General features: G+C 40.4%; 1 protein-coding gene and 1 non-coding gene across 2 annotated transcripts; one reads left to right on the top strand and one right to left on the bottom strand.

Moving 5' to 3' along the window:
- Positions 1–203: 203 nt before the first annotated feature.
- On the bottom strand, positions 204–14,815 carry avpr2aa (arginine vasopressin receptor 2a, duplicate a). Its single transcript, XM_031746882.2, has 7 exons — positions 14,419–14,815; positions 13,487–13,556; positions 8,304–8,683; positions 5,460–5,705; positions 5,125–5,271; positions 3,546–4,098; positions 204–2,472 (listed from the first exon to the last, which is right to left on the bottom strand). The coding sequence occupies exons 3-7, from the start codon at positions 8,679–8,681 to the stop codon at positions 2,273–2,275; spliced, it is 1,524 nt and encodes a 507-aa protein (XP_031602742.1). The 5' UTR covers positions 8,682–8,683; positions 13,487–13,556; positions 14,419–14,815; the 3' UTR covers positions 204–2,272.
- Positions 6,778–6,849, top strand: trnac-gca. The gene has a single exon. It is a non-coding gene; the product is annotated as a tRNA-Cys (tRNA).
- Positions 14,816–26,724: the final 11,909 nt, after the last annotated feature.

Genomic DNA, 26,724 nt, shown 5'->3' with positions numbered 1-26,724 from the left:
AGTGCATTTATTATTTAGCCGTTTTAATGCTCACTAATGGCTGTACAGAAAGCACAATGCGCAGCTGAGGAGTGTTCGGCCTCTTCCATCGATCTGAAAGGCTGGATGAAACTGAGGTTTGGCCCTTTGCGTGGAGAAGAATCATCCTCTGACCTCTCAACTTCCTGCTTGGTAGAGAGAAAAATACATGAACACCCTGAAGGTTTGGGAGAAGTTCATCTATTTCCTGATATAACAAAGTGAGACACGGGACATTGTTGCTGCAGAGTTTCATTTGGCTGACAATCAAAGCATAGGCTTGTGTCTGGGGAACAAGTTTGCAGTGGCGTGCTGAAAACCCAAACACCACGGCCACGCAGAGGAAAAGGTGAGGCTTCTCCTTCGACCCAGACAAGTACTCTTGAGATACCTTAAAAGCATGCCGGTACTGTCCTGCAGACTCGAACAACAGTGTTCTCTCACGAAAAAGAAAGATGCAGCAAAGTGGCTCACTGTGAGTGCACATCATTTAAAAAAAAACAAGATTATTTTCAACAACATCTAATGGATAGACTGATCAAATACGGTACACACAATGTTATCACATTTCCTGTATGTACAGTAGCTTATATAATTATGCTATTGTAAAAACATACCATTAGAATATTTAAGTGTGTCATGCAGCTGAGGGCCATAATACTTTACTCTGTGCACAGAATAAAATGCAGTATTATAAAAACTGTACCTGGAAGGCAGAAACAGGAAATAATATACCTATATACTATCTAAGTATACATTAAATATATATATTTGTGTGTACATTTTCATTTACACAACAATAAATAAATAAAGAGATTAAAGAACACATGGCTCATGGTGTGATATAACATATCCTATGATCCCTGCTCTGGAGGTATGCTCTGTCTAAAAATAACTTGGCTGACATCATATACAGAATAATCCAGTGAGGGAGGCCCCCTCTAAAAATGTCTACTGACATTACAGGCACTTGGTTTGGACTTGGAGTATTTGCAATATTCATGTGAAGCGTTTTCTTAAATACTAATTGTTTCTAGAGCTACACTAACAAGTAGGTTGGAATATATCTACTGATAAGACTTTAAAGTCAAGCTTTTAAAAAAACAATCTTTGGTTTGACACCACCTTGTTTTCTTTCTTCCTTCTTTCTTCCTTCTTTTTTTAACTACACTGTACCTCAGACCATTGCAGCTGGTTATTAACATTCAGCTTTTATCTAGCACAAAATGTAACATTCTCTTATGTGTCTGACATTTTCAATAAATATACTTTACACTGTTGATCACTGTACACGGAATGCTGATAAATACTTCCCATTTGTTTCCTTCCCGAGTTTCTTCTGTGCTGTGTTCTCGTTTCATGCTTTCAGAAAAGCATGACGGGAAGGTTATTTTATGTGCCTCTTATGGCGTGCTTGTATAAAATACAGTCACATAATTGTGTCCCAGTTGAGCATGGAAAACCAAGTTTATTTTGTTGTGCGGTGCTTTAACTCTGCTGCACCGTCCTCAGGAGTGAATCTTAAGCCCATCTTGCTAACAAATCACTATTGTTGGAACCTGGAAGTGAATTCCTTCTTTGCCTCAAGCATCCGTCTCTAATCCTTTCTTTCTTTCTGTGGAATAACAAAGTTTGATCACATTATTAGATTTCAACTACAGTCCTCCTGGGACCACTGCTGTAACATCCATGACATCCCCTGTCTGTTTTCCTGCAGTCTTATTCTCGTGTACTGTCTGCATGTGCTTCTTCTCTCTTCCCTCCTGCTTGGTTTTCTCTGCACCCATAGTTTTGTCTGCTGCTTTATACATTAGGCGTGCCATTAATGTAGCAATCCACCCCTTGCATTCCTGCTGCTCTACTGTATCCGAGCAGGGTAAGAGACTGTGCGCAGTTCTGTTGAACAGCTACTGAGGTGAAAATGTTTTTACCTTCCAGTCCATTTTACCACACAGATCCACCGAAAGGCTCTGTTATGAATGGTGCTGACATCTTCAATGACAGCCGTCCTTACTGCTGGGGTGAATAAGACAGGTGATTACAAATAGAAGTCCTGGTGAGAAGACAGCTGTCCTTTGATGCTGAAAACATCTGGTGGAGGTCGACACAGTGCGTTCTCAGGCTGCGATGCTGGAGGCGGTGACATCAGCAGAGTTGTATGCAAAAGTACGTCCTTGCAGTGGGCGCGTGTGCACCCATGCATGCCTTTCGAGCATGTCTCTGTGTGTCTCGCTCTCCAGCTCATCAGTCTTTGTCAGTACAGGCTGTCCTTGGTGGTGGAGGTGTGTGTGGTGGTAGAGTCGTCAGGCAGGGAGCCCCGGCGTCCAGATCTTGACCCACAGTGGAGCAGATTTTGCAGCTCTCTTGACACGCTGCTGGAGAAAGCCGTGTAGATCCATGGGTTGGTGCACGAGTTCAGACTGGCCAGCAGCATCAGGATAGTAAAGGCCACTCCTGCAGAGGACACACACCGCCAAAAAGACAAGTCCAAAAATACATTTAGGTGTAAAATGCTAATTTTCAAATGTACAACCTTTACGTTGGAAGGAAACATTCCTCTTAAAATGAGGACAAACTAAGGACAAATCACAGTGTAAGTCACATTAGTCTCTCACCCCTTACGAAACAAACATAAAAATGTGCAAATATTTAGCAGCAGAGCACTATGCATTATTTTGTTTTTATTCTACTTTCTTCAAGAATTTGATTATAAATATCCCAGGGGAACAACACCACACATACTTGCTCCTTAATATTTTTCATTTCTAATAATAAGTCTATTGTGCATTAGGCAAAACACGCTTATTTCACTGAGAGCAGCTGAGAACAATGAATGAGACCATTCTGATTTTAGAATACTAAGCTGATAATAATCAGCTGAGTGTGGGGCTGTCTGCCAATCAGGGCTTTTATTTCATGAGAGTATGCTAATCATGCTTGTAGCTGCATGTGAGTACACTTTGTGTATGCATCTGTGCTCGTGTGTGCGTGTTTGCATTTGCGCTTGTTCCATGTGTCTGCTTATGATTTTAACTATGCATGCCAGCTGCTGGCACAGATCATTGTTGACGAAATGTCAGCATCTGGCTCTGTTTCAGACTCTACGGGGGACATAAACAGGTTATTTACTGGCCTCTGGTGTTTGTCTTTAGTTTCAGCTCAGGAAAAAACAAACTTGTTTATGACCTTGTATTGTATTCTCTGTTGAGACCTGGAGCTTGTACTTAGAATAATGAGTTAGATAGCCTAATATTTGGACCCACCAAGATGCTCAAAAGCATTGATTGGAGTTTGCTGTTAAAAATAGGAGCTTTTCAATTAGCTTTTTGCTCTCTAAAGTGCAAAACAGGTAAATTAGCTCCATTAGGGCGATTAAATAGATTATATGAGCTAAGGAGAATCAATCCATCTGGGGTAAACAACATAAATGATTCACCTGACGGTGCAGATGCTTGCTTTCATTTCTTTTATGGGGTAGATTGGAAACATAAGTGGATGTTGCATCCATTAAGATGTTTATGACTAACCTTGGTCTGGAGGGTCTGGATCCCAGGCTGCCCACAGCTGGACAATGAAGAACGGTGACCAGCAGATAGTATACACCAGCACAATGACCAGGGTCATCCTCACCGTCTTTGACATGGCTTTAGTGATACTTGGTGGTGGGGTGGCGGGGCGGTGAGGGGGAGCATAATCAAGGGAGCAGCGAGGAGAGTTGGTGTAGGGCTCCTGGCAATCCGAGCTGTTCACTGTTTGCTGATGCGCTGTTGTTCTTGTTGTTGTCACATGTTCCCCGTGGCAACTGTTACACTGAATATCAGGTGGTACATAGTCATAACATCCCGCTTGGCTGTTGAGTGTGTTATTGTGGGGGTTGTTATTTGCACCCTTTAAGAGCTGTCCTCCTCTTCCATCCCAGCCTCCTCCTCCGGACGCCTGTCTCCCCCTCTCTCTGGATCGCTCGTCCTCCTTCCTAAAGCTGTGAAAGCGGAAGAGGATTTCGTTTTTCTTCATCTCAGCCATCACCATCCTCTCTGACTTCAGGTAGATGTTGTTGTGAATCTCGCGGAAGATTCTTATCTGAAATATAAGAACATTTTGAGAAATTACAACAGCTCAGTGAGAGGGAAAACTAGACATGCCATCATTCACGACCTAAAAGGCCCGAGGATAACGTTTTATCATGGGAACGTAGCAAATTCAGATGCTTGTGTTTGCTGCAGACTGTCCTGTTTGCAGTTTATGTCAACACTGAAGGGAAATTTGAAATGTAAAAAAAAAAAGAGAGTATGTGTTGGCCTTAACCATCAGCCATAAACCAGTGTCAGACATTTTTATGTAACATTGTTTAATGCCACGATTCCTTCGCTCTATTACATAGCTACCATAAAATTTTATTGCACCAAAATGATTTGTGGTATTCTCCAGAGAAACCAAAACAACGGCATGAAATCCATTACTAATAGGCGATTCATTCTTGCAACTATTTTTACTTTGATTCTGAAGGTTTGTTACAACTGTCATCTGCTTTAGGTGCAATGTAACTGGAAGCTGCACATTAATCCACCTTTCCATTCAGTTTATGGGATTTAATCGGGCGAGTCACTTGAAACTTTCCAAATTACCTCCTTCAGCAGAAATAACATCATTCTCTCTTCCAGAAACGTTCTAAATATCCCTCTGGATTTGAAATCTGATATTGAAAATACTGGAAAAAAGGTCCAGAATTCTATGTTTGGCACAGATCTGGTACATTCCTCTCCCTGGCAGGATGTTCTCAGACTGGGCAGGCATCTCGGCAGTAGACCTCCAAGTGCTGTGTTAATTAGGGGAAAAAGCTGGACCCTAGAAATATCTTTCCCTAAATAGATCAGGACTGATGGGAGGCACCCCAGAATGTCATATCTGCCTGGGGATGCGACATAACACCAACCACAGTCTCCACAGGTTATTGAACAATGCGTGCCAAATACACTCTTGAAACCAAAACAGCATTTCATTCATGCCACAAGCCTCATTACTGGATAATGTTGCTCTGAGCATGTAATCCTATAGTCAACACCCTTTGCGGACAGTGCAGAGTTCAGCCAGTACAACTAGAATTACCTGACAGATGGTAATGATGAGGGCGGGCAGGAGGAATACAGCTACCGTCATCCAGGTGACGTAGGCTTTCAGCCCCCACAGCTCAGCAAAGTGACCCCAGCACTCGAACTCGCCGGGAGCCACTTCTGAGCGGGAGAAGATGAACACCTGACAGAAACAACAAGAGAAAAGTGGTCAGCACACCCACAGACACTGATAATCTGCAGTGATCTCTTGAAGCTAAAAATAGACAAACATCTTGAGTTCTCCTGTGGAAATCAAGCTGTGTGTGTGTGTTCTTGTGTTGTGTGTGAGTGTGTAAGGTTTTGTTTGCCTGTGTGTTCACCCCTTCCTACCTGCGGTATGCTGAGGACCAGTGCCAGGCCCCAGGCCACCATGACAGGAGTGTTCCAGCGGGACACTGCGCCCCCTCGGTAGGCCTGCAACGGGCAGCAGATGGCATGGTGCCGGTCTACTGTCATGGCAACTATCATATAGGAGGAAGCAAACATACCAACAATCTGCAAATACTTGACGGACCGGCATAGCAAATCTGGCCCTTGAAACCTCTCTGTAATGTCCCATATTAGCTGGGGAAGAACCTGAACACACAGATAAAAAGTAGTTATTTTTAAAATAAGTGTTTCCTAATATATTCAGCGTATCAACAAGAAGTGCCTGTGCAGCCCAAACCCAATTTAGCACTGTGTCCGAGACTGTTATCTGAAAACAGCTTGAGCACATCAGTAAGCCACACCATGGCACTTAATGACATGTTCTTTAATATCCACGACAAGGGCACTGGACATTTTTGACCCAAGCCTGTTTTTTTAATTTGTTTGCTTTTACCTCAAAAAACACCAAAGATATGGTCATCCACATATGAAAGCAGTTCTAAAATAAAAAATCATTTACTCCTGTTTGAATGATGTTTATGATTGCATTGCACAGCTGGACTGGGAAAAGCTGGTCTTTTTTATATATATATATATTTGACTGCCATTTCAAGAAATTTGTGCAGCCGAGTCATCGAGAAGCCAACTGGGTAGGAAAGCAGCAGAGACTTCAGAAAGAAATACAGAGACAATTCATTACTGTGACAAGTCCTGACAGAGCCCTCACTGCAGTGGTTTTTTAAAACATCTGCAAACAGACATTGAAATACACTATAAGGCAGACAGTTTGTACAGTTACTACAAGTTCGAAAGTGAATATTTGGTATGACCAACTTTATTCTTCAACACAGCCTGAGGTCTCTTCGTGAAGCTTTCTTGTAATTTCTTTAAGTAGTCTACAGGAATAGTTCTCCAGGCTTCTTGAAGGACATTTTCTGGATTTTGGCCACCTTTAGATGATCCACACTGCTTCAGTAATATTGAGGTCTGTACTCTGGGGAGGCCAATCCATAACTGATAGTTTTTCATTGGGTGTTTTGACCTGACCTCCTCCTACAGTACATATTGACATTTTGAACTAAAAATTTAAAATATGGATTCATCCTTCATTCGTCCCGTTGCCACTGATTTTCGATTCAGTTCTTGTGTAGTTTGGCACACATCAACCTTTTCTTTCTGTTTCCCTTCCTTAAGAATAACTTCCACTGAGACCATTTTGATTAGGCTTTGGCAGTATAGTATATGAATCAACTGAAGGGCCAGATGCCTTTATCGTTGAGGGGGTATAGCTTAGTGGTAGAGCATTTGATTGCAGCTCAAGAGGTCTCTGGTTCAATTCCAGATACTCCCTGTGGAAGCTTTAAAAAAAGAGAAAAGCATTCTTCTTAAAGTATTTTCCTTTCTTAAAAATGGCTTCTTCACAGCCAGCTTTCCACTGAGATCTTTCTAACAAACAGTAAATGGATCATTTGAAGGGTCAGATGCATGTGTCAAGTCTTTGCTGTTTTGTTTTGTTTTTTTCTTATTTCTTAAGGACACAACTTTGAGATACTGTTCATCTGCTATTGACTGTTGTTATTTTTTAGGCCTACCATTTCGTCTTTGTCTTCCAGACCTAAATTGTTTTTACATTTTATTTTAAGTTCATTTATTAAGCACTTTTCACGGACAAGCGGTCTGTGAAAAGGAGCGAGACAAAGATTTCACATGCAAGAGCAGTTGGGCAAAAGGAGGCAAGAACCTGACTGATTTCAGCAGGAGCTATAATCATGGTCTCAGTCTTGTCAGCATTTAAAACGAGGTAATAACTAGAGAGCCAGTCAGTATTCTGAGTTAAGCTGTGGACTAGGGTGGACAACCTATCAAGCTGAATGTCATCAGCATAGAAATGATAAAAAAAAATGTAATTAAAAAATTGAATAATGCCAGCTGCATGCAGAAAGAAAATAATAATGAACTTGTTTGTTCTAACAGAGAAGGTCCTATCAGAAAAATAAGAAGTAAATAAGTCTAAAGCACAGCCAAATTCACCAGCCAAAACCTTAAGCCTGTAAAGCAGGATTTTTATGGTCAATGGTATCAAAGGCTGCAGTGAAATCAGGCAAAATGATTACAGAACAATTCCCTTCATCAGAAGCCATTGAAAGATCATTATAGACCTTCAACAGCACGGTCTCAGTGGAACGCTACTTTTGAGAGCAAGACTGTAAAGGGTTAAAATCTATAATTTGCATAGTAAAGATCAGAACTTATTTTCTGCTGTTTTTTCTAATATTTGCTTATAAATAGTAATTTTAATTTTTTTTAAATTACCACATTCCTTTGAAAAAGGTCAGGTACAAGGACTGGACTGAAATGACTGAAAAAGCCTCCAATGGCCAAAGACATACTGGAGAACTATTGCTCATGACCACTTTAAAAATTACAGGAAAGTTTGAAAGTCTGGAAGCAAAGTAAAAAGAAATGCACAGTATTTATATTATAAGTATTTTTGTGGAACAGTGTATATGGCTGTAACAGATCTAGACAGTATATAACTCACAATTACAGAATAAGCTACATAGTTTAACCCAGTTAAGTGAAAAAGAAATTCCAATGGAAGATAAAAATCAGTATTAAGATGAGCAAGTTTTCAGTGTGAAAAAAATTAGTTAGTAAAGATGAAATATTTAGACTTGAATAAAGAGTCAAAAAAAATTACTTATGGCAAAAAACAAACAGGCCTTTAAATTTTTGTTTCATCCACTGCTGTGATCTATGTATATTCATGTTGCTATAATGCCTCAAAGAAACCCCCGTACTGACCTGAAAGAAAGCCACCACCAGGTCAGCCACACACAGGTTGACCATGAATATGTGCATCGGCGCATTGTGCTTCCTCCGCCTCAGAAGCACCCACAGCACAAAGCTGTTCCCCAAGGTGGTAAGAGCCAGGACCACTGCAAGCACTGCAATCTCAGCCCGGGCCAAGCCCATATCCCTCACCCTGGGCTGGGGAAGGGTGCGAGGTGTGCTATTGGAGCCATTCTCGGGAAAGATGCCAAAGAAGGATCCCCCACTGTGAGAAGTGTTGAATGAGTTCAGTTCAGAAATAAACGAGGAAGAGAAGTTGTTTCTTCCTGTGGGGCCCAGAGCGGAGAGGCCTAACCTATCCCAGTCCGTTTCCAAACTGATGCTTTCCATTCCTGGAAGACAAACAAAGTGTTAATTTGGGAAAACCAATAAAATCTATTGTTTATAGTTTGTATAAACGATGCTCTGCACAAAGACGGTCTGCGGGAGTCAATCTGCTGCAGGGCTATATGACTGTCCATGCACGGATTTTGGCCAAGTCCAGATTATTATCAACAGACAATGAAATTGCACTGAATTATTATATCTGTGCATCTTATTGCATTTCCTGCAGTTGCCTAAAAAACTGCACTGTTCCTTACAGTACTGCTGAGAATCCAAAGCAAACACACACACACAGATTTTTCACATAAGCTGATGCAGATATAAATCACAGGAACTCTTTGTTGTTGGATTATCAGTAACAGTTTCACGTCATGTACTACAAATAGCTCCTGTTGGGTAACCTCACCAAATTCAACTCAAAGTAATGAGAGCCAGACACTCTGCCAATCATGCAAGTGTAATTATGTCTCAGATTTTTAATAATTCTCCTGTCTGTTTGTCCATCTCCCAAAGCTTCCCATTCTATCTGACGCAAGTCCAGTTTGGTTTATTTTCTTTCTAATTCTTTCTCAAGGTTGATTTGACAGCTTTCCCTCCTATCCCACCACCCTTATTCCTTCACGTCTCCTCTCATAATCATTCTCATCCCATGCTTACCCTGTACATTCCTGTTTTCCCCTGTTTTTGTTCCCCTCTCTCCAGATTTTCTCTCATGCATCCAGGCGTTCTTTTCTCTTCTCTCTCTCTCAATCTAAATTAATTTTACGTTTATTTTTCTTTGCTTATAAATAAATGGCTGAAAAGAACAGAAAGTTGATAGGAATTAGATGACAATTTAAGAAACAGAGTCATGGGATGTAGAGGGCAGCCTTGGTCAAATAAACTGCATGTAGAGTAGCGTCTGAGAAGGGGGGGGTGGGGCGTGGAGAGTAGCGATACAGGCAGTGAGGAGAGAGGAGAAAAAACTGCCCAGAAAAGGTAAAAGCATTGATTTTTGAGGGAGGGTGATTGTGGCAAAGCATAGCTCCAAGGAGAGATGTGCACTTTTAGTTATTTCGCTGTGAGTGATGATTGACACCATGTTGATGTAATATTTTGACTAATATGCTGTGGAGTGGTTGTATATCTAAATGTGCCACTGAATGGGTGATAAGAGAGCTTCCATTTCCGCCTGATTAAAATCAGGAGGAAAACTGATGTGAGAATATTGAACAGTTGAGTGTGACTATACATGACAAGGTTGTTCTCATTATTACACTACTAACTAATCACCAGTTAGTAACAGTGGACGCACTCCTGGGTGTGTAAGATAACACGGCTGAACATACTGTCAAGCTTTACATGCTGGCTTTGCCAGAGGAATGTAATCAGATGAATGCATGACAGGCCTGGCCTGGTTGATTTCTCTTCCCAGCACAAAGGTACAGCTGTGGGTGAAAAGAAGAGTATCTCAGTGGGATCATTCCTCAGAAAACAGAAAACTGCTCTTATGATTTGAGTGAATCCCTGCTGCCACACGAGGCAAACACAAGACTGCCATGAATGTCCAAACTAAGTCAATCATTTTCTTTTTTTATTAACATTCCTGTATATTTAAAGGGTTGTATTAGTGGGAAGGTCGATAGAGGAGAGGATCAGACGTAGCAATAACAGTTGTTTTTTTTTCTTCATCTTTGTTAATTAAGGGTGTAGACAACAGGGCCCTTTTTCAGTAAGGAATCTCTGGGCCTCTTTTTGTTGGGTTCCGAGGAGCCTTGTGCCCCTCTCTGTAATTACAGTATAATTCATGAGAAGGTTCTTTGTGCGGCTGCACCCCCAACCTAATTTCATTATATATATATTTCCATGTGATTCGTTTTTGATGTTGAGTCTGTTTTCAAGTATGCCTCGGTGCAGATAAGGTGCAATGATTCTTAGGGAGTTGTCACAATACCTGAAAGTCAAATAAAAGCATTGAAAACTGCTAAGCAGGAGCAGCTGTTAAGGTCCATCTGTCTGCAGATGACCACTGATGAGTACGTGCTGCATTTCGTTCTTCAGAGCAGATTTTTATCTTCGTATTTATGACATTGTTCTGAGAAAATCTGAATCCCTTGTTTACCTAAACTCCCGAAGAAGAAAATATGCTGAATGCTCTTTTGCATTGCATGTGTATCCAAGAAATCTCAGTGAACTGTCTTCAGATTGCTCAAGCTCATCTACAGGAGACCCATGGATAGCCTGAAACCTGTGCCAGGAGTGCTCTCTGTCATATCATGAAATTTCTTAAACTGAAGCCGCACGATGAAGGTAAATAATGTCTGCAGAACATTGCTGGGTGCAGTTTAATATATTCCAAGCAGACCCCATTATTTCCATCTGTCTGACTGACTTAACACAAGTACAAATTATTCTTTGTGTGCAGACTGTAGACAGTACTTCTAGTAAAGTACGTTTTCTGTCTGATTGATGATGGAGTCAATCCCTCCCTTGCTTTCCTCTCCAGAGGTAAAACGGCATGCAACCATCCATTTTCATAACCTCTCCATGCTGTACTGCTTTCATAGGCATGGGGTTCACGCTCACAGAGCCTCAGGGTAGAAAGGAACATGTAGTTAAAGTGCACAAAAACCATTATAGATAGCATCCACTCACATCTTTCAACATCTGTGTCATCATTTCCAACTGTTCATACGTGTTTTGGTCATTGCCTTTCACAAACTACGACATGTTCAACATATGCCAAGATCCAAATACCAGATGTTTGAGCCAAAGTATTTTTAAACCATTCTGAGGTGTGTTAAGGAACGAATGTCTTATAAAACCATGTTTTAATGTCAGTATTACAGTGTGTCACAAAATGCTTTTAAAGGAACTAGAAAAAAAGGGTGCTATTATCCTTTAAGGCAAGACTTCACCCATTATACATTCTGAAGGAGGTGCTTGTGCACTTGGTGGTTTAATCCAAACATAATGAAAAAGCCATCACCTCTCTGCCTGTCTTGTCAGCCCCTGGATTAGTTTCCTTTGACCAAGTTGACCGAGGCTGATTAATGAGGACCTCTTTGTTCTCATTACCAGCCTAGTCTACGCCCAGACGACCTGTGGCTAATTTCTCCTTCTACTCAGTCTTCCTTCTCTCCTCTACTTTTTCCACCCCTTACCTGTTATTTTCGCTACACTTTCATCCACCCACTCCATTTCTCTGATTCTGATTCCCTCCTAACCATTCCACCACCTGTGATCACAGACAAAAGAGGAAGCCGTTTCTCCTGCAGAGGAAACTGGCTCTGAAATGTTTTTTGTTTTTGCTTAATTTTAATCACCGTCCCCATTAATTGACTTTGGCAGCAGGAAACAGGATTAAAAAGGTCTGGCCCAATCTGAATCCAAGTCAACTGAAACTAATAAAGCAAGCATTAGATGACAGCGTGTCATATATTTACCTTTGGTTTTCCGCTGTTTTTCTTCAATGTGAAATTCATGCATGACAAAAATGAATCATGTGGTGTCACAGACCGGGCTGCGTGGCATTTCATCTGCATGATAAGGCAGCCACGGCCACGTTTTTCTGTTTAAGCCCCACAAATCTGTAAATTAGATCCCTGCTCGCACCCTCGCTGCGGCATTAATTCACCTTCTGAATGAGTCGGGTCAATGACAGCTGGATAGTTTGTGTATATTTATGCATTTCAGTTTGTGGAGGAACCTGCTGTACTCATTAAAAATCACATTCACGGTTCTCTATTTGAGTACATGTCACTCAGGTTCGCTCTCCACCACTAACTGCAGCTCATATGAGCAATAATACAAATTATTCTTTTACTGTCTTCAACCCCAAACAGCCAATTAAATGATAATTATGCAGGGCCACATCTCATTACACACAGCGATTCAGTCACTGCTCATACATATTTTGTTACTTTAGTCGCACACAAAGATTACAGTCACTTTGTATCAGCTCAGCTCAGGTCAGTAGACAGAACTCATGCAGAAGGTCCAAGTCCCCTTATCGTTACTGATAAACCCCGTTCATTAGACCACTGACTGTTTTTCTTGTTATGTATCATTAACTAGCACACCACCAACAAGCAAGTGACCCATTCAAAATGGGATCTTTTTTTTCACATCACATATAGCTGATAAAAAATTCAGAGTATTCCCCCTGAAGATTGGAAAGTGGGCTGCAGTGTTACCACATCAGCTAAAACAGGCCTGGAGTTGATTTGGTCAGAGCTGCAGCACATGATGAAATGAACGCAAGTAAATGATTCCCTGTTAGAGACCAAAATAAATCGACTGTGAAAATAACCGTGATGATGATTTTTTCCTGATGGAGGCTACAGTCAAGGAGGTTATTATTCGTGCATAATAGTTTGTGTCAGGGAGAGAAAAAAAAGAAGAAAAGTTTGCAATATATGGTGGAAAAAACCTTTGGTTGATACAAAGAGCTTCCTGATCTCAATCATAAAAAACACGTCTGCCAAAAAGCAATTATTTGATTTAACTGACAGACAAGAAAGTTGGGGTTTTGTTGTTGTTGTTGTATGGGATCTGTTTTTGATTTAACTTAAACACAATTTTTTATTATTTCTTCACTGTTAGGAGGAAATTTACCATTGTGATAATAGGTTGTGTCAGGCAATAAATCAATGACACTTGAATATACAGACGTATGCATGCCGTCCATTCACAGCTTGGGAAAACAAATCTTTTGTTCGTCTAAAGCCCTTTGAGTTTCCTTTAAAAAAAAAATGTGCGCAGGGCACGCACGTGTGCAAAAAAAACCTCACATAAAGAAGAGCAACCCAAGGTGAGAAGTCGCCTCTTACCTTGTTGTCAGTGCATGGTAAGCATTCTCACGCTTATCCTTTTCTGTTGGCTTTGCTCTTGTCTTTGCGACTGTGGGACAGAGCGTTAAAAGCCGTCAGCATTACAGCTCATTTACGTTACAGGCAACAACAGATAACATTAACATCGTGACAGTTCCCCTGAGCTTTTTTAATCTGTGGAAAAACTAACAGGACCACATCCATTTTCAATTAAGCTCTGCAATGAATTACATCTAATCAAGCACAATAACATACATGCTTTATGTTAAGAGAAATGACATGCTGAAAGTAGCTCTGGGAAACAACTAGGTTAGAATGATTTAATCACATCTTTTATTTCTGTTATTTGGAAAATTAGCCTGATTTAATTGTGGCATTCCATCATTTGGAATAATTTTGTTTAATCAACCCAATAATTTACTACTTTGATTTACAGTCATCAGAGCACTTTTTAAAACAGGTGTACTGTTTCCAGAATATAAGATGTGTGTTTTGTTCATTTTCTTGTTAAATAAAATATGTAAAATAAGTATAATAAAATATATTTTCACTGTCTACAAACATGAAAGTAATATTATTATATTATTGTATTATTATTATTAATGAGGAAACATGATTCTAAATACAAATATAAAAGAAACTGATAAAGCTCAGCCTGTTTATTAAAATTCTGCACACTGGGCTTTAATGGCATACTTGAGTTTTGAGCATAAATGAGATACTGTAGCCATACAAAGGCATGACCTAGATTGGGTTGTAAACAAATTGGAGGAATACAATGAGAACAAATTTAAGGCCCTGCTGGAAAGTTTTTCAGACAATGTTAAATAATGATTTAAATAATTAAAATAATTGTACATTTAACATAATAAGTATATGTTTAGCAAACAAAACAAATCAAGCAATCATTATGGACTCAATAAGGTACTTACTTGTTCTACGTCAGTGGTGCATTTCTGTTATATGTCGCTTAATTTTACCCAAATTATTTCTTCTCAATCCATGTCTCTCCTTTTAGCCTCAGCTGACTCCTGAATGAATTAGGCAGCACAGAAATAAAAATTACTCTTCATCAGAGTCAGGTGTTGGTCAGTGTTAACAAAAAGTTCTTTAGGGAGCTCTTTGTTATTCCTTTGCCTGCTGAGTGTACTCTCCTTGAGGTGTTGTAGTTCATTTGTAGTTCATTTTATTAAAGTAATCCATTTGATAGCCATGCGTGCCCTGGGTCCATTTGCGTCAGGTTATGCTTTTGCAATCTGCTGTGCCTTCACTAGCAGAAATGAATTTGATCTCCGTCCGTTCCTACCTCCCCCCTCTTCCCTCCACAGCTATCTCCTCCTCCTCCTAGGTCAACCAGCTTGTCCGCCAGGACTGAGGGTGGAGCCTGCAACCAGGAGTGGTGCAAGAGAGAGAGAGAGAGAGAGAGAGAGAGAGAGAGAGAAGGGAAGAGACCTGTTTTGTCATCCATACCATTGCACTGAAGTATGGTGTCCACTCAATCACCGTGAGTCACTGGCAGACACAACCATCAGTCTTTACATGCAGAATTCCTTTATATAATATTACAAGTAGGCAGTCCAGAACAGATACCTGCTGATATTATAAAAGAGAATATTCAGCTGTTAATTATAGCTCTAAATCCAGCTTCCCAGACACCCTCAGCTCCATTTCCTTCCCAACTCAACAGTTGAGCTGTGTCAAGAGTCCCCGCATGTCAGCTGAGGCTCAGACAAACCGCCCACTCTCACATTTGCTCTGTCCGGTCTCACAACAATACTGCCGTCAAAACATAAATCAGAGCAAACAACACAATGTGCTAGAAACATATTTGAATTCCCATAGAGATAAAACTAAGAGGTGAAATAGCCAAATGTTATAGTTTCCTAGAAAATGTTATTATGAATTGGCAGAACATCTGCTTGCAGAGATGTGTAGAAGAAATTCTACAGTGTAGAAGAAATTGTAGAAGAAATTTAAAGGAGCTTAATCACCGCAAATGCTCTCAGGGCAAAGAGGCAAAGCATATTGTGCTGCCCAAGATTTATATTAATATCCAACACTCTAAAAAACAGTCACTGACAAAGAAACACACTAAATGCACAACCACATGCACACATTTGATATGCTGTAAATGCATGAATAACATGCATAAAAGCATGAATGTAAGCATCACTGCATACCGTCCAGCTTTGTTAATATTGTTTCAAAACACAATCAGAAAAAGTGAGCGCTGGAGAAAGAGACACAAACACACACTCCTGTGTTCAGGTGTGTTTGTGATACAGAGAGAGAGATGGTTAAGATGGAGAGGTACCATCCCGCCCTGTAGTGATTTATTGCTTGTGTAGTCATTGATACATGCTGCTTGTGTTTTTATTCAAAGCTCTCTCCTGTCCTCTTCCCTTCAATCTGATTTGTTGCTGAAGGGCAAGGGCCGAAGCAGTTCCACCTAACTAGGAATGCCGAATGGTTGACTCAGCTGAGCCAACTTCAGGTCCCACCTTTGGCACACAAACACAAGGCTAGAGCACAAAAACAAAACAAAAGTGCTTAAATGCCGTCTTTCAATTTGGATTTCAAGGCTCTCTCGCTCTCACACACTCTCACACGTGTTGGTAAGGAAATTATGTTGGCCTGCACTCAAACACTCAAAGGTGTACACAATGAGCGAATTCACAAATTCATACTGGCAGTCACTTTAATGCGCAAACTTTAAATTAAATAAATTGAGTCCAAACAGGCAAAGTGATCTTCCCAAATTTATTTTGACACGTAAATTGCAGCTTCCCCTTACTTTTCCCCCAAAAGCTAAAGTTAACAAGACAAACTATAGTGAGCTGACATTTTGCAAATATTATATCATTCCAATTCTGTGGCCCTTATGCACACACACAAACACACACACACACAACCCCATTCAGCTATCTTAGTGAGGACCTTCATTGACATAATGCTTTCCCTAGCGCCTTACCCTAACCCTAACCATTAAAAATGAATGCCTAACCCTTACCCTAAACCTAACCATAACCTAATTGTAACCCTGACACTAAAACCACATTTTGAGCCTCAAAAATGGCTTTAAATGCCTTCAAATTTGTGAGGACCGGGTTTTGTGTCCTCACAAAGATAGCTAGACAGGAACAGACACACACACACACACACACACACACACACAGATCTAGGCACAGATAGCATGGTGCACTAATGGGTGACTTTCAGCCCCAAATCCACTGATTGCTGTCCAGCAGAGTCTGGATTGTCCCATGATGTCAGAAAACTTGGCCATTTCCCCCCAGTGCTGCCTCCAGGTTTACAAACGAACTATCCCTCAGCCAAACCATTTCATCCTGCTGCTGACAAGGTGGGACTTTAAGCTCCCTGGGAATGTCTCAAATCTGGTCTTAGAGGACATTTTGTCCCAAATATAATCCACAGTCCACTTTATTTATTTAACAGCCATACATCACAACGGATGACCACAGGAAAACTGAGGGAACTGTAAGGAAGGACATTAGCCGTATAATTAAATTACCTCGACTGGGAGTAAGTTTGCTCAGACTGTTTTTTTCTTTTTAAGGTCATGTCAAGAGAACTTTGTTGAAAAAAAGTTACACTGTATGAAATATTTTATTTGGAAATGTAGAAGCTCATCAGGTAGAACATCTTTAGTTAATTATATCCAGTCGCAGGGCAGCATTTAAGTTTAAAAGGAATGTGGGGACCTTTAAATGTTTCAATGTATGACAACCCTTTCCTCTGAGATTTTTAACTGGATGTTCTCCCACATGTTTGGGCTTATTTCCAGCTCCTACGATTGCGCCAGAAATAAAAATGACAGCTGTTTTCCTCTGAGAGAGTGTCTCTTCTGCAAAGACCCTTTAGTGAATCTTCTCTGGAAGCTCTTAATTTGAACATAGGTGTTGACAAAAAACAAAATTCTGCATTGAGGTAGTTGCGCTGAGGAAACTGCTTAATGGGGTGCCCCTTATTCTGGAGCAAAAGTTTTGAAATACACTGAATCAAATCCAAAAATGATTCATCAAATTTACTTTTCACTCCAAGGTGTTTGGCTTTATCTCCCACACCTGTTAGAGACCACAAACACAGCTACCCTCAACCTCAAAAGAGAAAGAGATGAGGCTTAAGCGATCTTTGCTCAGAAGGACAGCAAGTACAGCCGGGCCATTTGTCTTCTTGCAGAATGGCCTGAATCCGCCCGTGCCTTTGCTTAAGAATCGCGCATATCACAGAACAACACCTGGTTTGACAAAGTTGGCGAAGAAAAGTTAAAAAAAAAACATCTGAAGGAATCGTTAACTGTCAGATGAACCGCAAATAACAGAGACAAACAAAGAATTTGAGATTTATCTTCTCTGAGTCTAAAATTACCAGAAAAGATGCCGAGGGAGACGTCTTTGCCATTGACGTGCAGTTTTACTTCTATTAAAGGCCGCTTTGCTGTTACTGCTCTCAGAGCTCCTTTCCAGAAGAATGCCAGAAACTTGAATCTGACAGTCCTTTGAAATCCTCATAACTAATTTAACAGAGCTGCAGAGGTGAAAAAGAAGTCATTTAACTAACTTTATGTTTTTTTCCCCCTCACAAACCGAGTGGTAAAGAAAATATATGAACTGTTTTGACTGGCCTTTCTGCCTGCACACCAATACAATGGAAGTGAAATCAATTCTGTGTGGTGTTCACTGCAGCAGTTACATAAATGAGCATCAAGGGAAACATCCCATCCAGAAATAGTTTTTCTTTGACTCTAGTCAAACCACAAAACATAACTATTTCTTTGGGAGAGTAGTTCCACTGAACTTTGTGTCTGCTGAGTTCTGCAGATTGTTTTTTTTTTTTAATGTTTAATATATTTCCATTCACAAATAGTAAGGCAGTGCAGACATATCTGATATGAATATCTCAAGCACCTGGGAAAAAATATCTCAGTGGGGATTTATGCACCTGAAATGGATCAAAGTGGATCGCTTTCTCATGTCTCGTTTTTATAATTTTTATAATTTTATTTTATATTTGCCTGATTTCATTTTTTAAAATTAATATTCTATTTTTCATACCCCTGCATGCTTAAAACTCTTAACTCTTCCCCTCCCTGACCCTGCTCGAAGTCTCTTCCTGTTAAATGGGAGTTCTTCCTTCCCACGGTCACCAAGTACCTGCTTATAAGGTTACCTTAGAATATGAGGCAAAGCCTGAATAATCCACATGAATATGACTGATATTGTCTCAAGGTGTAATGCAGCGGTCCCCAACCCCCGGGCCTCGGACCGGTACCGGTCCGTGAGTCGTTTGGTACCGGGCCGCGAGAGTTGAGGCTCAGGTGTGAAATGTATGGTTTAATAAATCTTCTTTTTTTCGGTACCGGCACTAGTTTTATTTTGTTGTATTTATCTGCGACACCTTATTGCCGGTCCGTGAAAATATTGTCGGGCATAAACCGGTCCGTGGCGCAACAAAGGTTGGGGACCGCTGGTGTAATGTATATAAATAAAACTGAACTATTTCAACACTTCCTTTGCATTTTTGTATTTTCAGTCCCTTTTAAAGTAAGCGCACAGGTGGCTAGACAAATTTATAAAGTAATCGTTTTTCTATGAGCCCTTCAAATATCTTCAGTGAGGGAACTGCAGCTGGGAGATCAGTGTGGATAAGAGTATATTGATGAAGCACTCTGGCAGGACATTATGTTACTGTTGGGATCAGGTTTGTGGTCTTTCAGCTACAAGATAATCTCTGCAAACAAATGTCCTGCTGATAGAGAGTGAAAACATTTCTAATATGTTTTGTTTAGTTCATATTAATTTCAAAAACTGTCCATGACATAATCTGTTCTGTGAAACAACACATTAATGGGGGGGTGAATTAATCTGTCACATTATGTAGGGAGCTCTGCATCTGGTCACACTATGATAGTTACAACCACTTTTCATGGAAGAAATAGAGCTATTATCTGTGAGCTTTGACATTCTAATATCTGTCTAAGACATAGATGAATAAGCTGAATGGCAGACCTGCAATTCTCCCTGCCAAGTTGGATATTTATAGAAGCTTGTGAAGACAGATCTAAGCCACTGGCCTCACACATGCAGATGGAGCACACAGCAAAGTCATTAAGTTGATAGCACACAAGAAGTTTCACCAAGCACTGCTGCTGTTGTTCCTGATCCTCACTGCTCTGCAAATGTAGGTGCAGAAGAGCGCTGGGAATTTTACAGAATGTGAAAAATACATGGCATTTCAGGCGTTTCAGACCTTTATTTTATATTACACTGCAAGAATCAGATATCCCAGGTATAGTATAATGTGTGGTTTCAAATCTCAAATTTGTCTAGTATTATGCCACATAGTTACAAAGCACATTCAAACACTTGTGGCGTCTTTCATCTGTAAACTGTTGTTTTCTCAACACTGGAATTGAAGTAACGGCAGAAACCAGTTAGTATTTTTAGTACCTGATTCCTATACCCAATAGCACTGTAAATTGTCAGCTGTGTTATGAAGTGAAGAAAGAGAAACTGTGAAAAAAAAATACAGACAGGAACAAAAATCTACCGGTTACATGTGTGCATGAGGAATGTGAGTCCTGAGCCATCAGAAGGATCGGGGTCTGCCCAGTCCAGGCATTTCGAGGAGATTAATAAATACTGACTTAGCTTTTTCCTGATCTGCTGTTCATATTGACCGGACATGCCACCTGACAAAATCTTTCTCCTCTAAAAAAAAAAAAAGAATAACGCTGCTTTGATTGAAATGCAGATCTTTCTGTTCATATTTTGAGTCCAGCAACATTTCACAGATGGCCATGCTTCTGCAATTTATGGAGGGAAGCTGTCATCATTCACTCCAAACTTTCCTGCCACAAGAATTCCAGGCAGACACTCTCTCTTCCCACAAAAATATTATAAAATATTACAGCACAGTTAATAAAAGGAAACTCGTGAAAGAAAGCTTTGATGCCTGATGTGTGTGTGTAAATCTTCTTAACGGAGAGATAATTCAGCACTCATAGATTTGAGCACCGCTCGGTCAATTTACAGTGTGCAGCTGTGAAGGATAATATCAGTAACAGGTTTTGGGGGAAAAACAAAAAAAAACAAAAAAACAAGGACGCTCCCAAATTAGAGCATGTGTGCAGTATCAATATTTACAGTATGCCTATAGGGGACCTGAGAAGTGAGCTCTTCAGCAGAAGGTGCATATATTTTTTCCATCTAAAATTCAAAGTTGTTTTTATTCATCTTTATCATCCTTTTCTCTCTTCTGGTGGGTGCTCACTTTATTGGTCTGTTCAAGTCCTCCTACTGCACGACGGCATTGATGGATTATCTGTGTGCACAGCAAACACACAAAAGGCTTAGATAAGGGAAGGATAAACATCCAAGCATATCGACAGAAAAGACAAGAGACCAGAAAAGAATCAGGTAGGGAAGAGACGCAAAAGAGCGGAAACGAAAAGAAGCCTGTGACAATCACCAAAACAAAGGACAAAGGGTAGTGCTTTTGTGGTTATAACACAGCATGAAGATGTTTTCAAATTGTTTTATTTTGATCCACTAATGATTGCTGCTCTTTTTTGATTGCAGCGATGTGCTGTTTCAGCTGCAATCAGAAAAAAACCCCTCAAAAATAAACTCTGAAAGCTCTCTGGCTCGAGTATTTTCTTCCCTCCTTTCCACTCTCCTTTGCAAACACTATCCATCCTGCCTAAACCTACATCTCCTCTGTGGGAAACAAAATGTTTGGGAACAGGAAAAACTAGATTGACTGTAATTCAAGCATAAAAGATGGATAGAACACAGCCGAATGGCAGACATCTGCAACCTAGGCAAAAAATAAGAGACACCATGAGGAGAAAGAATTAGAGAGATTAAGTGGGAAAGGGATGGCAAATTAGCAGAGAGGAAACTATCTGTCAGCGTTTAGAAAAATGAATAGATCTGTGACATCACAGTGGAAGATAGAGCCCGGTTCAGGAGAACTGTGCCAGAGGAGTCTCGGACGTGATGGTCCAGAAAAAACAGACTGTAAGCACAACGTGATGGTTGTGGGTTGGTGTGTACACACAGCGTGTTCATGAGCGAGGAGTGCAGCGCGGCGCATGTTTCCCTACAAATGGAAGTTTGTTTACAGTAGCGTAAGTGTGAGAAGTGAGTATGCAGATGGAGATGCAGATGTGGTGAATAGCACTCTGTGCTCTTCGGGGGGCTCTGGGATAAACTGGCAGTGTCAAGGTGTTTTTTTGCTCTCCACATTTCTTCCACTTTCTCAATGTCAGCCAACTCCCTACTGAATCTGGACATGATCTCTGCGTATGTGTGTGTGTGTGTGTGGAAATGTTGCCATATTCATAACCGCATTTTATGTCTTTAATGGATGCATGCAGTGGGTCAAGGTGGCCTTGGTGCTACATTATGTTAGCTGCGTTTACTAGAATGATAATGATAATTAAAAGCCCTTATGATGATTTCTGCATTTTGATTGGTTTGCATTCATGCGGGACCACGCTAAAAACAATCGGTTGACTGCAGATATAACTCTGGCGAACTTTTAGATCTTGTCGAGAGAAATTAATTTGGAACTGATTGTTATGTTTGATTATTTATCCTATAGTCTTTTAAGTCTGTGCTCTGTTTAGCATGGCTTCACGGTGAATACCTCTTTCTACCCACACGATGCAAGAGAACATGTTACCCTAACTTTGCCATACCTCTGACTCCTCTCTTTGCACCATTATCAGGTCCGTGCCTATTAAAATGTCTGAAAATTTGCTTCACCACAAAATTTTGCTCATCCATTACCAGGTGATAAATTGCAACTTTGCTTGAACCCTGAAGTCACCACCAAAGTTTACATTTCTTGTTTGCTTGTTGGTTTTGCAAATCATCTGAGCATGGATTGGGTGAATTTCAATCAAAATTTTGCAAAAATAGTGCCTTTTCTCCAATGTATGAGAAGTATAATCTCCCGATATCTAATCCTGTTGCATTATCACAACTATTTATTCGAAAATGAATAACTGCATAGTATTTACAACCTGTCAGACTGTCTCGCTTATAAGCCTGTGTGTTTCATTTATTTTGTATGTTACGCACAGACTGGGACCTATAAAGCACTTTTTACTATAAGCCTCATTCACCCAGTCACACACACACATTCATACAGCACTTTATTCTATGCCTAATAGCCTTGTATTACATTCACACACACACACACACTCACACCCCAATTTATGCAACAGGAGCAAATTGGGGTTCAGTATCTTGCCCAGGGCCACTTCTACTTGCAGACTGAAGGAGCAGGAAATCGAACCGTCGACCTAAACGACCCAGTCTACCTCCTGAGCTATAAACTCACATGATTACCCATCTCAAAGTCCTGCAGAGGGGCCATGGGTCAAAATCTTGTTTAGATTACACTTTCAAGTTTGTATTAGGTGTACATGGTCCATTTTTCTAAATGATTTGTCTCTTGAAATTACCATGAAACAGCTGTCAGCCCGAGGGCAGGTTCAAGGAATGCAGTTAGAGCTAGTTTTTAGTGCTGCAGGCAAAATGTAATTAAACTGAATTGTGTAGGCAGTGGTGTGCTTGATTGATACTTGAAGGCAAAAGGGAGGGTGTATGCACAATGCACAGAGAGTGGGAGGAGTTGGGGGGGTCAAAAGGAACCCATTAGCTCAAGTTTTGCTCACAGGATGCTTGCAGCAAGCTATTCTGGACATAAAAAATAAATCTTTACCTGCATGCCTTAATGCAGTCCAGACTTTTAATGATCAAGAACAATAGAGTATGAAGAGAATAATGACAGTGATGGAGTAAACATAACTACCAGATGAACTGCAGCTATTTGAGTTAGACTCAGATAGGCAGAGTTATTTAAATTGGAAAAGACAAATGAAGAGTTACAGCTGGGGGGGAAATAGTGAAAATGTAGATATATCAGTTTTACTTTGTGAATAGTAAAAGTCAGATAAAGAGGAAGCCCGGGGAAGAAAAGCAAACCTTCCAAGGGAGTTTTTTTTATGGTAAATGGATGTAACATAAACACTACGAAGGCAAAGTAAATCCAGCTTGTAAATCCACTCTAACTGTTCAAGAAGTAAAGATGGAAGATGAATTGTAGCCTAAATGTAAAATAACACACACGTGCATGTGAAAAAATAATGTTATATTAAGCGTAGATGTTTGTGATCCCCTGTGCAAAACCACCATTCAAACCCACAAGTGTGTGCATAGGTGTGTTTTTGTCTGCAGATAATGTGTTTTTCCACAGACTGTACGTACCTACCATACACAGTCCTGCAAACATGCAAGTGCTGACATCATAACTTTAAAGATGATTATGGGAATGGGGTTGAATGAGTGCAGTGTCAAGGGCTCCACAGTGCTGGGTCTGACTGAGGACGACCAACAGATCGAGGAAGAGGGAAAAGAAGGGGAAACGGGTGAATAGTTCCCCGTGTCCACAGTGAAAGAAAAAGAGGGAGCTGCTTGGTATGTTTACATGTCACTGTAGTCCTTCAGTCTGATTGATTAGGCTTATGTGTTTGTGAACCTCTGTGCATGTGCCCCCGTGTGGGTTTCTGCATTAAAACACTACACTTTCCCATCGCATTATTAAGTGGAGTTATTATGTCTATTATGCAGTAAGTGTCAAACAGTGATATGTTGCTGAGTGTTGTTTCATTTAGTAATTCTTGGACACTGTAAGCAAAGTCTGGGATATGCTAAGAGGCAAAGTATGCTAATAGGCTATAATTTATAATAGCTTAAACTGTAAATCTAAGCTTGGCTCAGTGCTGTTTTTGCCAGAGAGATGACATGGGAGGTATAGTTTACAAGATAATGATAATGAAGAAAATCTGATGCGGTTATTTGAAAATAAAAGTAACCACAGGTAATAAAGCCACAATAACCAAAGCTGTAATTGTATCCAACAGTAAAAGGGATTATCTGTACTCTTAATTCATGTTTTTCCAAACAGCCCTGACCAGTAAGGTATAATCATCCTTTACAAACACTCTACTTAATGAGACATGGGCATTAGGGTGTTATTCCATAAGCATAATTCCATTATGCACAACTTCCACGAGTCACTGATCTGAGCGTGTCCTGATTTGTTCACTTATAGGGGAGCATTTCATTATAATAGCAGAATTTATAGCAAAGTGGGAGGCAAGCTCAGCTATTTACATACAAACACAAACATTATTATATACGAGCGGACGTGTAGGAAGATTGTTCTCATCTCCTGTTACAGTCAATTAAACATTAAGTGTGTCAGTCACAATAGTGTGTTTGTGAGGTGTCAGGTTAGTGGCCTTCGCAGAGAGGCCCTCTTCACTGCTGGGGGTGTTTCTCTGTGTGGGAGCATGTGCATGTACCAACGGTCATGTGCACGTACATATATCTGTTTATTTAATGAATCCCTCTCGTGTGGTAAATGAGTCTTAACACCTGATCAGCCTCGGGGTGTCAGCCTGGCCAGCGGTGCTAATCTGATAGGTTAACTTTGTTAAGCCGCACTAAACACACACGTTTGGTGACTTTGTTTGTGCTAAAGATACTTGGGATTCATATTAATGAGGCCTGATGGTGCCAATGTGAAGCTTACTTTAGTGTGAATGTTTTCTATGGCACTGTGCCTTTGGGCACATGACCCCATAGTTCCCAGGAAGAGAGGAAAATCGGCTGTGGAAACCCAGCAGCAGTTTGACCACTCAGGTCATAAAAAAGATCTCTGTGTACTGTTTTTTTGACTTTTCTCTCCTGGGACAGAGATGGCACTCAGACATAGTAACTCAGAGTAACTGCATGAAACAAACTGTTCAGCTTGTTTAATCTGAGTACATGGCAAACACCTACAGAGCTGTGAACAAAATTTCCTCCCTTCCTGATTTCTTTCTTTTCTTTTTTTTCGTAGGTTTAAGGGGAAATTACTTTTTCACTTAGGGTCAGGTAGGTTTGGATTCCTTTTTTCCACAATAAATAAAATTGTTACTTAAATGTTGCATTTTTTGTTTACTCATGTTGTCTGTGTCTAATATTAAAAGACACAGCATGACTAATATCCCAAGAAATCGAAAAAAAATAACACTATATGGCAGTGAGAGCTCTGTTTCTTTGCTCATATTACTGCTTACTTTGGGTTTCTGTGTCTGCAATAACAGGGTGATAAAAGGGCGGCGACTTTATCTCATCAACCGGTTAGATTAGATGGATAACACGTTTCAGTGACTGACAGTGTGTTCACTGTTCTTTCTTACACTTCTTCTGTGCTCTGATGATGCATTTTGAAGAAGTGAATACAATTTCTTTATTGCTAAAATTTTAACTGAAGAATATTTAGAGACTAGAATATACTATAAGGGCATGAGACGAGGTCCTTAATAGAGAGTAAACCGTCTCTGGGTGGAGCCAGTTCTTCCGAGCTTTGTAGCAGATGTCCTGGGTCCACAAGGTCATATAGTTCAGAGTAACATAAACAGCACAGTCTGGCTCATGGGATCATATTTTATCTATCATGCAGTTTATTAGCCTGAGTGATTTTAGACTTATTTATACAAACATCTTGATGCATGCACAATCATACAGGTAAGGAAATCCCAAAAAGTTGTTTCTGTTTATTTGGACGTAATGCTACGAATACTTTAAGATTAAATACATCCTGATGCGTAGTCAAAATAACATCATAGATTTTGATTACACATTTGTGGGCATGCATAGTGGTTAATGAGTGTGAACAAGGACACAAAGGTATAAGAAAGCAATATATTTAGTGTGCAGTCTTTGTGAGTCTGCTGTGCAGGGACTAAGAGCTGATTTCTGTATTATATTTCAGTGGAACATGAGATGGTGATGGGAAGAGCTGACAGGGACTGAAAAGTGTCAGCGCATAGGGTAACCTGATTGCCCCGACTTGCTACCGTTGACTGTCACTCAACACTATAAAAATTAAATCCTGTCCCACTTGCTTGCAGCCGATCTCCATGGTCACTGTGCACCTGACCTGCAAGACCCACTCTCCCTCTTTCTACAGGAGGAAGTGTCAGCACAATTGAGTGGAGCAGAGCAGAGCAGGAGCAAAGACCCACACACTGTGAAACACTGAGCAGGGGAGAGCAGCAGCACCGAGCTGAAATGAAACAGGTACACGTGGACAGTTAAACCTTTTTCGCAACACCAACTCTGACTCGTTAGTCCCAAAAGATTTGGTTTTTT

The sequence above is a fragment of the Oreochromis aureus genome, linkage group 20 (assembly GCF_013358895.1).
Source record: "Oreochromis aureus strain Israel breed Guangdong linkage group 20, ZZ_aureus, whole genome shotgun sequence".
NCBI classification, from domain to species: Eukaryota; Metazoa; Chordata; class Actinopteri; order Cichliformes; family Cichlidae; genus Oreochromis; species Oreochromis aureus.
Note: the sequence above shows the minus strand (reverse complement) of the source record. Positions and strands in the feature narration are given on the sequence as shown.

Bases quoted from the DNA above. Each gene is read 5' to 3' on its own strand.
- avpr2aa (XM_031746882.2), bottom strand. From the start codon at position 8,681: ATGGAAAGCATCAGTTTGGAAACGGACTGGGATAGGTTAGGCCTCTCC. The intron at 5,272-5,459 runs GTAGGAAGGGGT...TGTTTCTGTCAG, and splicing joins TGGTCCTCAGCATACCGCAG to GTGTTCATCTTCTCCCGCTC. The intron at 4,099-5,124 runs GTAATTCTAGTT...CTTATATTTCAG, and splicing joins TCATCATTACCATCTGTCAG to ATAAGAATCTTCCGCGAGAT.